This window comes from Pelodiscus sinensis, chromosome 7, assembly GCF_049634645.1.
Source record: "Pelodiscus sinensis isolate JC-2024 chromosome 7, ASM4963464v1, whole genome shotgun sequence".
Taxonomy (NCBI): domain Eukaryota; kingdom Metazoa; phylum Chordata; order Testudines; family Trionychidae; genus Pelodiscus; species Pelodiscus sinensis.
The window spans coordinates 65,400,817-65,415,440 of NC_134717.1; the positions used below are offsets into that span (position 1 = coordinate 65,400,817).

At 47.5% G+C, this 14,624-nt stretch overlaps 1 protein-coding gene across 13 annotated transcripts in view; it reads right to left on the reverse strand.

Moving 5' to 3' along the window:
• Positions 1-14,624, reverse strand: part of PCNT (pericentrin) — a 179,211-nt gene that overhangs the window by 102,463 nt on the left and 62,124 nt on the right. For all 13 annotated transcript variants that reach the window (XM_075934141.1, XM_075934137.1, XM_075934138.1 and 10 more), the window contains one exon: positions 4,363-4,527. In XM_075934141.1, coding sequence (XP_075790256.1) covers positions 4,363-4,527 — 165 coding nt within the window. The remainder of the gene's footprint in view (positions 1-4,362; positions 4,528-14,624) is intronic.

The window sequence follows — 14,624 nt, forward strand, 5'->3', positions numbered from 1 at the left end:
ACGCTACAAGCACTGATGGATTTTCTGTCCAGAGTTAGTAAACTGTTCTCTCTCAAAATTCTGAATGACAGTCCATTAGAGGTGATTCAACAATTCTGTTACCTTGGGTATACTGTCACCAAAAATTTCTCCATGGACGAAGAACTGAACATCACAATTGGGAAAGCAGCCACAACGTTTGGCAGACTTACGAAACAAGCACGGAACAATTCCAAACGGACATTGAAAACAAAGACACTAATATACTAAGCGTGCATATTAAGTGTTTTGCTTTATGGATCTGAGACCTAGACTCATGCCAAGAGAAAAAAATTGAGCAGTTTCCACCTTCGCTGCCTTCTCAGAATCATGAATATTAAGTGGCAAGACAAAGTTTCAAACGTAGATGTCCTATCAAGACTGGCATACCTAGTCTCATAGAGATCCATAACAAAAGACTCCCGTGGCTTGGCCACGTGAGGAGAATGAGTGATAAACGCCTTCCCAAAGAAATCCTCTTTGGTGATCTAACAAGTGGAGCAAGGGCAAGAAGAAGGCCAAAGTTAAGATTCAAGGATATATGTAAAAACACTATGAAAAGATTCAACATCAATCCAAGCTCTTGGGAATCTACGTCATCAGATTGCAACACCTGGCAACAATTATTACAAGAGGGCACGTCATTCTTCGATAGGACCTGTGTAAGTCATGCAAAAGACCTCTGCCTCAAAAGGAAAAATTCTCAAACTCATGAAAACGGAAGTAGACCAGCATGTAGCTATTGTAATTGACTGTGCAAATCCAATATCGGACGCATAAACCATGAAAGAAGTTGCAGATCCAGGCACTACTTATAGATTGTCACTGCCGCTGCTTACCACCATCTCTCAAGACGAATGGGCCATATATATAACTATTTAAAAATTATAATGAATTTTAACTGGTTTTAAAAAGCATAATCATGTAGACACGAAGAAGCTAGGGAGCACTGCTGAATCCATCTGTAGCTGGAAGTGGTAAAGAAGGAACTGAGGAACCAGTGAGAGAGGGGGGCTCACGCATGCATGAAACCTGCAGACTAACAGTGAGCGACTGATGGTGAATGCCTGCACCACCCCAAGGACACTGCTATGAAATTTCCAATCTGAGGCTTGGCAGCGGCACAATGACCTAATGGGGAGCACCCACGGGGACATCAAGAAGAAGGAGTTATTTACTCCTTTGCACAGCACAAGAACTAATGGTCACCAAGTGAAATTAATAGGTAGCAGGTTTAAAAAAAACAACGGAAGTACTTCTTCACACAACACAGTCAACCTCCAGAATCCCTTAGAGGATGTTGCGAAATCTAAGACTATAACAGGGTTTTTTTAAAAAGCTACATAAACTCCTGGAGAGTAGGCCCATCAATAACTATTAGCCAGGATGTGCAGGAATTGTGTCCCTAGCCTTTTGTCAGAAGCTGAGAATGGGTGACAAGGGATGGTCCCCTTGATGTTTACCTGTTCTGTTCATTCCCTCTGGGGTACCTGGCATTGGCCACTATCAGAAGACAGAGTACTAGGGTAAATGGACCTTAGGTAAAACCAGAAGTTCAATGTCCCAGTCCATGTGGAAAGACGAAGTTATTTTGGGCAAAAGTGGAGGTGTGACCAGAGAGATAACTTTTCTTTATAAAATATAGTGTAGGAAGAATCAGCTATCATAGTTCACTGACTTGCCAGTTCTCCTAGTGAAGATAATAGTAATTAAGATTGCAGTCTTCATAAACAGGTGAGGAAGGGAACATTTAACCAACAGTTCCAAGAGAGGCCTCATTAGAAAACTGAAAAATAAGTATAAGTCCCACTCTGGGGCATGCTGTTTGACATGATTTAATTATTCATGTAGTGATGAGGTGAGTAAAGACTAAAAACCCCTTGAGTGAGCAATGGAAAAATTGTCAGTCATTTGATAAACTTCAATGGAATTCTAAGAGGGACCCAGGTTTTATCAGCGTGGAGTTGAATGGAAGAATTTACTTCCTATGTCTTGCTTTCAGCTCTCCTGTTAATGCATATTAGAATTATGTTCATTTTTCTTGCAACAGTATTACCGTGTTGACTCATTTAGTTTGTAATCCACTATGACCTCCAGATCCCTTTTCATAGTACTCCTTCCCCAGCAGTCATTTCCCATTTTATATGTATGCAACTGATTGTTCCTTCTTGAGTGGAGTACTTTGCACTTGTCATTGTTGAATTTCATATTTACCTTAGACCATTTCTCTAGCTTGACCAAATCATTTTTAACTTTAATCCTATTTTCCAAAGCACTTGCAACCCCTCTCAGCTTGGTTTTATCCACAAACTTCATAGGAGTACTCTCTGTGCCATTATCCAAACAACTGATGAAGATATTGAACACAACAATCCCTAAGGAGCCCCACTCAATATGCTCCTCCAACATGACAATGAACCACTACTCTCAGGGAATAGTTTCCAACCAGTTATGCAACTACCTTGTAGTACTTCCGTCTGGGCTGCATTTCCCCAGTTTGTTTATGAGACGGTCATGCAGGGAGTCCCCACTATACATGTAAGAGAAGTTCCAAAAAACATGGATATATAGCGAAATGACGTAAAGCGGGGAATTTTTTTCCCCATGGCTGACTTCAATTTGCACAAACTGGACTTTTTTTTTTTTTTTTGCACAACATAAAAACAGAGAATGGGAGGACTAACACAACAGCTCCTACAAGCATCAACGACATTAGTGCAAAACCAACATATATTGGGGCAATGTGTAACATGGATGCCCTGTACAGCACAATATCAAAAACTTTACTAAAGTCAAGATATACCACATGGACACTTCCCCACCACCCACTAGGCTTCTTATCCTGTCAAAGAAAGCTATTCAGTTGGTTTGACATGATTTGTTGTTAACAAACCCATTCTGATATTTTATTCATCACATTGTCATCTTCCAGGTACTTATTTGCTCTATTATTTTTCCGGATACTGAGTTAAGCTGACTGGTCTGAAATTTGCCAGATTTTCTTTGTTCCCCTTTTTAAGAGATAGGCACTGTATTTCCCCTTTTCCAGTGTTCTGGAATCTCTCCTGTCTTCCATGACTTTTGGAAGATAATTGCTGATGGCTCTCATATATCCTGTGTCACATCCTTCAGTATACTAAGATATATTTTATCAGACCCTGGCAACTTAAAGACATCTAGCATGTCTAAGTAATTTTTAGCCTGTTGTAATAATCAGGAGAGCTGACCAGCACCTGGTGAGTAAGGGGTTAACTCCGACCCTAGCCAGGTATTTGGTCAGCCAAAAACAATGCAGGTAGAGATTTCAAACTGGGACAAAGGAATTTTTATCTTTTCCCTGCTTTGTCTGAGTCAGAGAGGTTTTCTTCCAAGTAACAGGGAGATGGGAGGCCGGTCTCTCTCCAAGAAAAGACTTCTTATAATGTATAGCTCGAGCAAAGTCTGTCAGGATTTATTATTTTTCCTGGTTTGGGAATTTGGAAATATTGTCTGAACTTTTTAAGTGTGTTTTTTTTCCTCTTTGTAATTAAGTTAGCCCAGGCAAGTTTCCCTGAGAATCTTTATCAATTAGTGGCTCTTTCCATCTAGCCACTTTACTATGCTTGCAACTGCAGTTTTGTTCTGATAATAAAAGCTTGTTTCTTTTTCTAATTACCTGCTATTGGTTCATTCTGGTTTCCTAGTTTTACCTTGGGGATGAGATGTCCCAAGTGATCTCTTCCCTTATTTTTTGTGGAATTACTTGGGTGGTGGCAGCAGATATTCTTCAAAATCCAGGTATTAGGATGGGGGGGGGGGGGAATTTTTGTACCAAAGCCTGTAGAAACAAGGTTTTGGGGTGCTCTTGCAGGCCCCCACTCCTGCATTTGCTGTGCCAGAGTGGGGAACAGCCTTTACACCTGTTCTTTCCCTATTTTAGCCTCTGATTCTACCTCATTAGCAACAGCATTCCCTATGTTAGACATCTGCTCTAGACATCTGATCACTACTAAACTTCTTGGTGAAAATTGAAACCAAGTCATTTAGCACTCATGTTATTGCCATACTTACTTGAGGGAAAATCCAATAACAGAATCCACCCTCTACTTGATCTTCCTCTTGCTTCTAATATCTTTAGAGAATATTTTATACCTTTTATGACTTAATAGCTTAATACATTGTGTGTCTTGGCCTAATAATATCCCCTACAGGCTTGTGTTGTTTATTAATATTCTCCAATGCCTATGTCTCCAGGACTTTAAAAGACATCCAGGGGAAAAGTTTTATAATAACTGTTCAATCGCAGAAAATTCCACAGACAACATACATTTTGGAATTTATTAAAAAAAGTTAGTTAGACCTCACCTTTAGCTGTGTAATCTGCTGTTCCAATAAAACCTCAGACTGACATTTGAGCAACTCGATCTCATCTTGGAATTGAAGCTGCTGTTTCAATTTCAGCTCTTCAAACTGAGCTAGGAGAGCTGTTCGCACATTTTCCACTTCAGAGGCAGAAGAAGAGGCATACATCTGTAAGATTTTTTTATTCAATTTTATTACTGAGAAAGAGTCAACAACTCTACCCAAGTCCCACAATGATTTTCCTTTCAACCCTATGGACCGAATTCTCTGCTGGTGTGAACTGCCGTACTTCTACCTCCGTCTTGACTGAAGGACACCAGGTTTGATCTCTGTGCAAGTGGGCAAAGATACAAACAGATTCTGAGTGCAAGTGGAGGATTCTAAGAGGAGCTCCAAACCAAAGTCCTCCTAAACTAGTTGCCTACTTAATCTAATGATCAATTCAGACTGGCAGAGCACATCACCTGCTTGCTTCTTCTGATGCCCATAAAGCTCATGGAAATGCACCAAAGAAAGGACAATCAAAAGAATGGCAGGTATGCCTCATTAAAAAATAATTACCCAATGACTAGTGATAATGGACTTCTAAAAGATGTTTAGCTGCATTCTTCTTTATAAACTGAATCATTGTGGCCATTGGGAAATCCTGTTTTCAGGGTAAAGCACTCTTAAAGCGCAAGAATTTTCACTGGACCAGCAGCAAAGCTATCTTACCAGACATATACTACTTCTGCAGAAACCCCAAAAGGACAGGCAGTATATATTATCAGGTAAACACTCTCTCTGATACTAGCAACTCAAAGACTCATGCCAAATTTAAAGGAAATTAAGGTTACCCCCAAAGATAAGCAACTTTTGCAAGGGGGCCACTGCAGTTCAAACTAAAAAAAAAAAAAAATGCACTAATGACTAGCAGTCCCATTGCTCATTACTAAATTTTGCAGCACAATAAATGAAAAAGCAAAATAATTGTATCATAAGCAAGGGAAGTTACCAATATTACAGTAAATGCAGTTCTTTGGGATGTGAAGTCCCTACGGGCACTCCACTGTGAATACAGGAGCCTGAAACCAGAAGACGCTTACTAGCACCATCCATTTCTCAGTGCCTGCAACACGACTCTCCGTATGCTCTGTGCCGAGGGAATGAGGAGCGATACAAGCCAATCACCTCTCCTGTTCCTTTTGTAATTTGAATCAATGGATAGAACCTGAAGCAGAGGCGAAGGAAGGTGGCTAGGGACTCCCGATAAGGATCACAATTTAGCAAACACCAGTTACTATACAAGCCATTAGCTTATCTCTCATCAAGTGCTGATCCCTATGTATACTCCACCGTGGGAAAGAGAGAAATAGTACTCACAGAAGGGAGGTATGAGGCTGCAAGCAGTAAAATTTATAGGAATGCAACAGCTGTGAAGGCTTGAAATAATGTTTAAATGGTTTGTTAAGGTAACAACTGGAATGTTTGACCTTCCCGTAGTCATTGGTCAAGAGATTCAGGACAGACTAGAAGGGGATAGCTGGACAGGCTGATATCTGTGTAAGGCCAGAAAATCACAACTGCCTGGGAATCAATAAGAATGACTATCACTGTGACTTGCTGGAACTTCAAATTCTGCATAAGCAAGAGTGGGATGAGGGGCAAGGCACATCATTGATTACCCATCCAGCAAAGCACGAGATGATCACTCTTCTAACCACAACCCTGAGGAAAACTGGGAAATGAGTGGACATTGGTTCAGTTAGATGCCTGACCTGTTTGTTGGAAGGAGGAGGACCATTACAGGATGGAGCAAGCCACGAAGCCCTTGCTGGAGACCTGTGGCCATGCCACACATGCCCTAGAAGAAAAGGACAATAGACAAGTTGTCAAAGGAGGCTAGAGTGGCTACAGAGGAAGTAGCCAATCAAAGGCCAGGAAGGCCTAAAAGCAACTGCAGAATCAGAGTCAGTTCAATGTCTCTGGAGCCCTGAAGGTGTGCAGACCAGCAACTGATGGGCTGAGCGTGCAGCAGCACCATGGACAGCTCCCTGGGGAGAGCTGGTTGGAAACTAATCAACTATGATGGGACTTCTGAGAAAAAGCCCTAAGGGCAAGGACATTGCCTCCAAAAGGGAAAAGCATGGAGGCCACACTCTCATCCAGAATGGGGACACAGACTCTGAGGCACAATACAGAGGGAAAGGAGATGGGCCCCTGTTAAGGATGTACCCCATAAGAGGTTTTGTGATTGAATCACACGGGATGTGACGCAGCTGGAGGGCTGAGTTGCCCAACATGGTTTTGGACTAAGGGAGTGCAAGCACCCACCCAGGGACGGAGGGGGGAAAATCACTCGTGAGAAGCGCATGCTGCCCCACTGCATCTCCCTCTCCTATTTCCTCAGGTAAGTCTGAGATCTCCTACAAGAAGGCTGCTGCAGAGCATACATGTCTTCTCTGACAGATGGGAGGTTTGTGTCCTGTAGTAAACCTGTGTGTGCCATTGCAAGGGCGGGCACATCCACAGATGTCTGTACCAAGGCTGCTTGTCTCAGGCCTGCTGGCCCCTGTATTTCATGGTTCCCAAAGAAAGTGCCATGCTGGCTGGTAAGGAATGGCACGATGAACAGGACGTCATCCTCTTGGCTATCCACCTCATTGCTTGCGAAAGGAGAGAAGATGGGGGAACCTAGCTGCTTTGGTGCCAACTGCACTGGGGAGTCATTGGTGAGAACAATGGAGAGCCCAGAATGGAAAACACGATCATGTCAGTATGTTGAGTGAAGCAATGAGATTCTGCTGGTTTCAGTGTGTATCTGTTGATACTGGTGATTTTTGAGGTACCATGTTCGGTGCTGGTTGAGTATGTGACACTGACTTGTACCACTGGTGCTGATTTCGGTCTCTCAGTGCCACGATCAATAGCAGCACTAGTAGCAAAGACCACACATCTGGAGATGGCTGTGGTGCACCTCTCCACACCTTGCACCAGCCTTGTTGGTGCTTGTAGTAGGGCCTATTTGAAAACATGGGAAGGTGTCCTAAAACCCCTCCCCCAGCCTTGCAGGAGGGACTACTGGACTCATGTCCAACTGGTTACGGGGGACAAATAATGACTCAAGGGTCAAAGGTGCAGGTCACAGGTGTACAACAAGGGAACCAGATGGTGACACCGAGCAGAGAACCGCGGACAGCGCCCAGTGCTCCTCGAAGCTGTCAAGGGAGCCAGTGGATGCTGCTCAGAGGAACTCCGCCCGGATACATAACATAATGGAGGAACGGAAATAGGCTCCACAGTTGCAGGGAACCCCCTCGTCCAGCATCCTCCTCCTGGTATTGTATACGATGGTTTTAGCTAGGGCCAGAAGAAGGTTGATAAGGAGGTCCCGCGACTTTGTGGGGCCATGGATAGGGTGTGCGTAAATGAAGAGAGGAGGGGGAAAGTGCAGCCAGAACCTCAATAAGAGGTTCTGGAGGAGCCGGAATAGGGGCTGCAGCCTGGCGCATTCCAAATATGTGTGCGACAGTTTCTCCCTCAAGTCACAAAAGGGGGCAGGTATCCAGGATAGGGGTGAACCGTGCCAAGTACACGCCCGTGCTCACAGCTCCATGAAGGAGCCGCCAGCTAATGTCCCCGATGGGCCACAGAACTAGGAATACATGCTGGCCGCAGAATACATGCTGGCCCATCAGGGTTCCCCACCCTCTATAAGTCTTAGATAGTCCCGCCACTTGGTATCGGGGCGGGACACAAGGGTGGGGAAATGCAGAGTGTGGAGCACGAGCACGTACAGATGTTCTCTAGGCGCAGTTCGAAAGCAGACCGGGTTTCGCGATAGAGGCAGGAGGAGAGGTGGGCTCAGGGTCGGACAGTGGGTTGGAAGCGGAAGGGGGAACAAAGGTAATGGTTGGAGAAGGGTCAGGAACGGGGTAGGACTCAGGACTGGATATAGGTTCATAAAGGGCGGGATTGGGACCAAGGGCATGAACAGGGGGAGGGGAGGATCGGAACAGGGAAAGGGACCAGAGTTTTGGGCAGGATCGTGGGGAAGGGACATGGCAGGTAAACTCTGGGGCTGGGTTTGGTGGGTGAGTAACCTTAGGGACAGAGGAAAAACCAAACTGGCCTAGCAGGGTGGGGGAAACAGTGGGGAAGGGGGCAAGCTGCTGAAATGAGGTGGGGTGAGCACAGGTGAGGGGGGCCCCCCCAGCCAAATGTAGCTGAGGGAGGGGGCCCAAGTCCAAGGGGGTGGGGAGGGAGCACGCCCACGAGTGCTTGTGGAGGCTCACAACCTTGCCCACTGCTGCAGCAGCACAGTCCCAGGTGGAGTAGCAGCCCCGTCGAGGGGCCAAGAGAAAGTCCAGGTGGTAAAAGTGGTGAAGGGGGCGTTAGCAGCAGGAAGGGGGGGGAAAGACGTGGACTGGGGGGAAGTTCTGAGCCTCTCCCCCAGTCCCCCTTTTAACAGCTCAGTTCACCACCACCCCTGGATCAGGTGAAAAAAAAACCTCAGTCTCATGAACAAACCCCTTCCACAGTTCTGGGTGATAGTTGTCCTCTTCTCCTCGGTGGGGCGCAGCAGCAGCGGGCAGGTAGCAGTCAGCTGGGGAAGGCCTCTGGATGCTGGGTGCTGGTGGGGTCCTCTTCCTCTGGAGCGGGACGGGACGGGGATTCAGGAAGAGGGGAGAGAGGCAGGAGAGAAGGGGCAGCAGCTGCACTCTGCTGCTCCCTCTCTGTAGTGGGGAGCGGGAGTAGCCGCCCACTGACCCGGAGGCGGAGGAACCCCTCCGGGAGGCCTGCCCGGCTACAGTGCTATGGAGAAGAAGGTTGCTTGTGTTTGCACCTTGGCTCCTTAACCTTGCCAGCAAAGATTACGGTATGCGCAGTGCTAGAGGTTCGCAATGTCGCAGAAGTGCTCACACTTGGCATAGTCAGCACCACGGACAGGGATCAAGCAGGACACTGGCTAGTTACTTCATGTTTTGTTTTGGGTTTTTAGGCAGAATGTTTTGTTGCATCACAAGACTAGGTGCCCACAGTCTCTCCTGTTAAGCTGTCTTGTTTTCCAGGGCAACAGGCTGGTGAGAGGAACTTCTCCACAAAGGAAAGTTTTAGGCCAACATCTCTATCATGCCTAGCCCTGGTTTTGAGGTTGCTGCAGTTATGGCACTTTTGAAGGATGTGCTGTCACAGAATTGAGGGCCATCAGAAACTGGCGAACTGTCCTTGCACAAGGGACACCTTCTAAAGCCTGGTGAACCAGGCATGTTTTTATTGTCCCTCACCAAGATAATTTTTAAATGGAAAGAGAACCAAAAGTTTGATGTTGGGGGATTGAAATAAGAAAGAGACAGATGGAAAGCTAACTAAGCTCTAAATGAACTGAAACTAAACTACTGCTAAAAAACTATTCCTAGGTTATCATGGACACTGCTACACAGCATCATCTGAGGCTGAGTATGATTGAGAAGGAGCCGAGGGGCTCAGGTCATGGATGCATTGGACGAGGCACCAATGGTGCCGCAAGATGACCAATGCACATGTGTGACCCAGACAGATGTTACTACCCAAGTCTCTGATTAACAGCATGGAGACACACTGAAGTGGCACGCCCAGAGGGACAGTACCTTCTGTGACAAGGGTGGAGTTCTACATATGAGAGAGAGAGAGAGATGTGAACAAAATGCCTCTATTCAGGGCAGTATGGCCAGCCCGAATTTCAATCTGAAAATAAAAATACTGCATACTGTAAAAAAAAAAGGGTCTCCATTTTCCCTTTTTCTTGGGAAAAAGGAAATATTCTGCATAAAACCTCTTTTCCTGATACTACAGTGGTACACATTCTTTTGCTGCCCTTCTGAGAAGAGATTCTATCTCCTGAAAAATGATCTCTGAGAGAGTAGTCCCTGAAGAGGGATATAGAAATCAATTTTGGAAGGAGTGATGAAGTGAACTCAGTGCTACAGGTGGAACAGATTATATTCAACACCCAGATATATTTGCAGTCATTAGAAAAATGTGCTAGGTGGCTATCAAAGCACAAGACTCTGGGAAAGAAGGCAACCATGTATAAGGTTCTCTGCACTCAATATCCCATTGAAAATATCTTTTGGCTGGGGGATAAGATTGGGTGGATGTGGAGGAAACAGTAGGAGCGATCAAAAGTCACACCTTTTTCTGTTTACTAGACGCCTCAGAAGATCACTGGTGATATATGGGCTCAGGCAACAGCCAGGCCTTATACAACTGCTTGTAATATTTCCTCCTTGTGGCTGCTATTTATGCACTCTGCAGTGCAGGGTTACCCTGGAGTCATGGGCCCCCCTCTATCCTTCCCCTCCCCGAGCATATGCAGTTCCTGAGCCTGTTTCCTGCTGCCCCAGATCTCCCAAAGTCACCCAGCCCAAATTTTAGTTAGGGGCCTATAATACAAGTCATGGAGAGCTCACGTGACATGAATTGTTGTTTACTATCTGATCTGTCTATGATTTTTACTAAAAATACCCATGACTAAAAGACAGCCTTAAATGTCACCCAGAAGATTCCCAATCCCCTTCTGGGCTGACCTCTTCACAAAATGAGAGAAAAATTTTATGGAACAATCTCAAATCCCACACTTGCCAGGTTTGCCTAGGAAAAGAGTGGCAGATGTACTGCTGTTGCAAGTGCACTAAGTACCACTAGTGATTTTTGCTAAACAGAAAGAAGTGTTGGCAAGAGATGCAGTTTTTAAAGCCTAGTCATGCGAGCACAATCACTCTAGATCACTACAAACATAAATAAGTACAATATTGGCAGCTTTACAGTAGAGGAGCTGTTCTGGACACTAGAGGGCTCTCAGAACACTCAGCAGTACAAAAAACGGAAATGCAGCCGGGCCAAACAGCCCCTTATACTCCCAATGGGGAACATCAGGAGAATAAGAGAACACAACATTGCCAGAAATAATCTCAGTCTCAGGTTCACAGAGCACATGAATAACCACAGTGGAATACACATAGGGATCAGAGCTCAAAAAATAAAATGTTGGTTCTTAAATGTAAATGTATTTTATTCATTTATTTTCTCATTTATTTCAATGGAGTTCAATTTTAACCATTTGTAACTCGAGAATACACGCATAAATATATTTCATTATTTTTGAAGTATATACTGCAATAATGAAACCTTAGTCATTTGAGGCCTCAATATAACATCTGTGGTTCGTGACTGAAGAAAGAAAAAGCTAGTTTGTACTGTACTTCAACAATAACTCAACCCACCCACCCCACCCCTCCAAAAGTAGCCCAGAAGTGTAATTAAAAACTTATTTTGGGAGGGTGAGCGTTAAGAAGATTGCTGACATGGCTTCCTTTTGTATGTATACACTAACAAAAAAAGAACTGGGCAAAGCTCTAAGGCAGGCAGATAGAAGCTTTAATCTCATTTGCTAAAGTGGCATCTACTTAAGAGACTAAGGATGTGTCTAGACCACAGGTTTTGTTTTTTTTTTTAAAGTGGCCTTTTTTCAAAAAAAACTTCCCCTGCGTCTACACTGCCGCCGTGTTCTTTTAAAAATTAAATCGAAAGTACGTGGTTGTGGTGTAGTGTCAGTACCTAGCTGGTAGCTATGCTTGGGCGGGGGGAGGAGAGCTGGAACCATGAGGGAGACAGACTGAGGTTGCTGGGGCTGAGAGATAGGGGTGATGGACCCATAACACAAGGGGTCTGAAAAACCCTGGCCCCAAATCCTGTAACCACATCACGTCTGTGCTGTGCTGTATCCTGGAGGAGCAATAAAACCTTGCTATTCTACTGCTGGCAGAATCTGTTCTTGCTGCTATGGGGGTGCAGGATCGGGGGAACCCCCGAATGCATCATCACAGTGGTGTCCAGGATGGGATGCGAACTGCACCAGGTGGGTGGAGCTTCCAGCAGCGAGTGACGAGCAGCAGTAGGAGGAAGGGGCTTGCAAGAGCCAGAAGTGCTTGAGAGACTGAAGCGATTTCTGGGAGCTGTGGGCTGCTGCAGCGCTCGGTCAGTGACTCTGCACCCCGGGGATCAGCGGAGATGGCCTGAGTCTGTGTAGAGAGAGGGGCCTGCCCGTGGGGAAAGCAACCAAGGCCCAGTTGATTGCCTGGCTGGAAGAGTGACACCCATCCAGGGGCCTGGATCCTGTCCCAGCAGGGAGCAGCCAGACACCCCCGGGAAGCATCTCAGGCTCTCAGACCAGACAGAGGTCTGAAGCCCGCCAGAGAGACATGGTGCCCACCAGGCCAAGCCCTGCCAGCTGTGGTTTGTCCCAAGCGGGGTTCAGACTGGCAGAGCTGCAGTGGCTGGAGATCAAGCTGTGGCTAAACGAGTTAGAGGACCGTTGGGAGGAGCGCCAGGACCAAAAGAAGCAGACACAGCATGAGCTGGCCATGGCGGAGCAGAGGAGCCAAGGGGCTGTGGCTGCGGTTGCAGTGAGTGGGGAGGACCCCAAAGGGCCTGGGGTAGCCTGACTGGAGAAGCTCATGTTGGCCCAATGTAAAAATGTGCGGGACATGGACAGGCTCCTCAGCGCCTTTGAGTGGGCCTGTGAACTGCACCAGATCCCCTCAGCTGACCGGCTGCAAGAGCTCACCCCCTTGTTCAATCAGGAGGCCACAGAGGTGCTCAACCAGCTGGAGGATCTGCAGCCAGGTGATTACGAATGGGTCAGAGGCCCTGCTGCACAAGTTCAGGCTGACCCCGGAAACATCCAGGAAGAAGTTCCGGGGGGTGCAGAAGGGGCCACAGGAGACCTATGTAGATATGGCCTCCCACCTGGTGCAGTACTGCTGCAAGTGGGTGTTCGGGGTCAGAGCCTAGACTGCAGAGGACCTGCTTAAGCTGATGATGCTAGAACAGTTCTATGAAGCGTGCCCGCCCAGCCTGAGGCTGTGACTCAAGGACCGGATGCCAGAGAACCGCCCCCAGGAAGCCAGGAGGCTGGCGGATGAGTTCACAGAGAGTCGGTCTGGTTGTGAACGGAAATCGCGGAGAGAGAGGGAGTCGCGCAGAGACCGGTTCTCGGCTGAGCGACGGAGTTACCTTCAAGGCGAGCCCAAGAGACAAGGACCAGCCGTCTGCGCCCCAGAGAACCAGCCAGGGCCCAGGCAGAGCCAGCACAAAGAGGTCTTCAGGACCTAACCTGCCATCACTGCGGGAAGAGGCCACAAGAGGGCTCAGTGCATCAGGCACCAAGACAGGTACCACGACCTGAGACTATCCAGTGGTAACTGGCTGAGGCTGGGGAAAGGGCAAGCCATCCCGGAGGCAGGGGCCAGCAGGCAAACCTCAGCTCAGAGTAGGGGGAATACGGTTCAGGCCAAGGGCCCACAGAGACCTGATGCTCCGAAGGCAGGTCTCTCCGTGTACCAGGTGGAGGCAGGGCGGCCCCTACGGTGTGAGTTCCTCTTGCCCCTGGAGGTGGATGGCAAGATGATGTGTTTCTGGGACACGGGGGTGGAGGTGACGCTAGCCCAGCCAGATATAGTGGTGCCAGACCACATGGTGCCAAACACTCAGCTGACCCTGAGGGACATAGATGGGACACCGTTTAAGGTGCCTGTAGCCCAGGTGCATCTGAAATGGGGGGTCAAGGAGGGACCCAAGGAAGTGGGGGTGCACCGGCACTTGCCCAAGGAGGTGCTGATGGGGGGTGACCTAAAGGAGTGGCCAGATGGACCCCACGGGGCCCTGGTCACCACCCGTAGCCAGAGCCAGCAAGGGACTGGCGACCCTGACCCAGGGTCAGGCTCCCGACAGGGGACACAGAGTCCCATCCCAGGCAGTGGGGAGGAACAGCAGCTCAAGTCCAGGCTGAGGTGCAGATGGATCCCTCCTTGCAGACCCTGAGGGACTGGGCAGACATGGGCACAGCTCAGCCCCTGGGGGGAGGTGGCCAGGAGAGGTTCCTGTGGGAGCAGGGATTCCTGTACCAGGAATGGCTCCCCTCAGGGAAGGTGGGATTATGGGGGTTCCAGAGGCAGCTGGTGGTTCCCCAACAGTATCAGTGCAAGCTGCTGCACCTGGCCCATGACATCCCCTTCTCAGGACACCAGGGGATCCAGCGCACCCGGCTGAAGCCACTCTAAAACTTCTACTGGCCGGGGATATTTGCAGCCATGCAGTGGTACTGCCAGTCCTGTGACTCCTGCCAGAGGATGGGGAAAGCCCAGGATAGAGGAAAAGCTGCTTTGAAGCCCCTACCCATCATAGAGGAGCCTTTCCAGAAGGTGGCGATGGATATTGTGGGTCCCTTCAGCAGAGCAACCCAG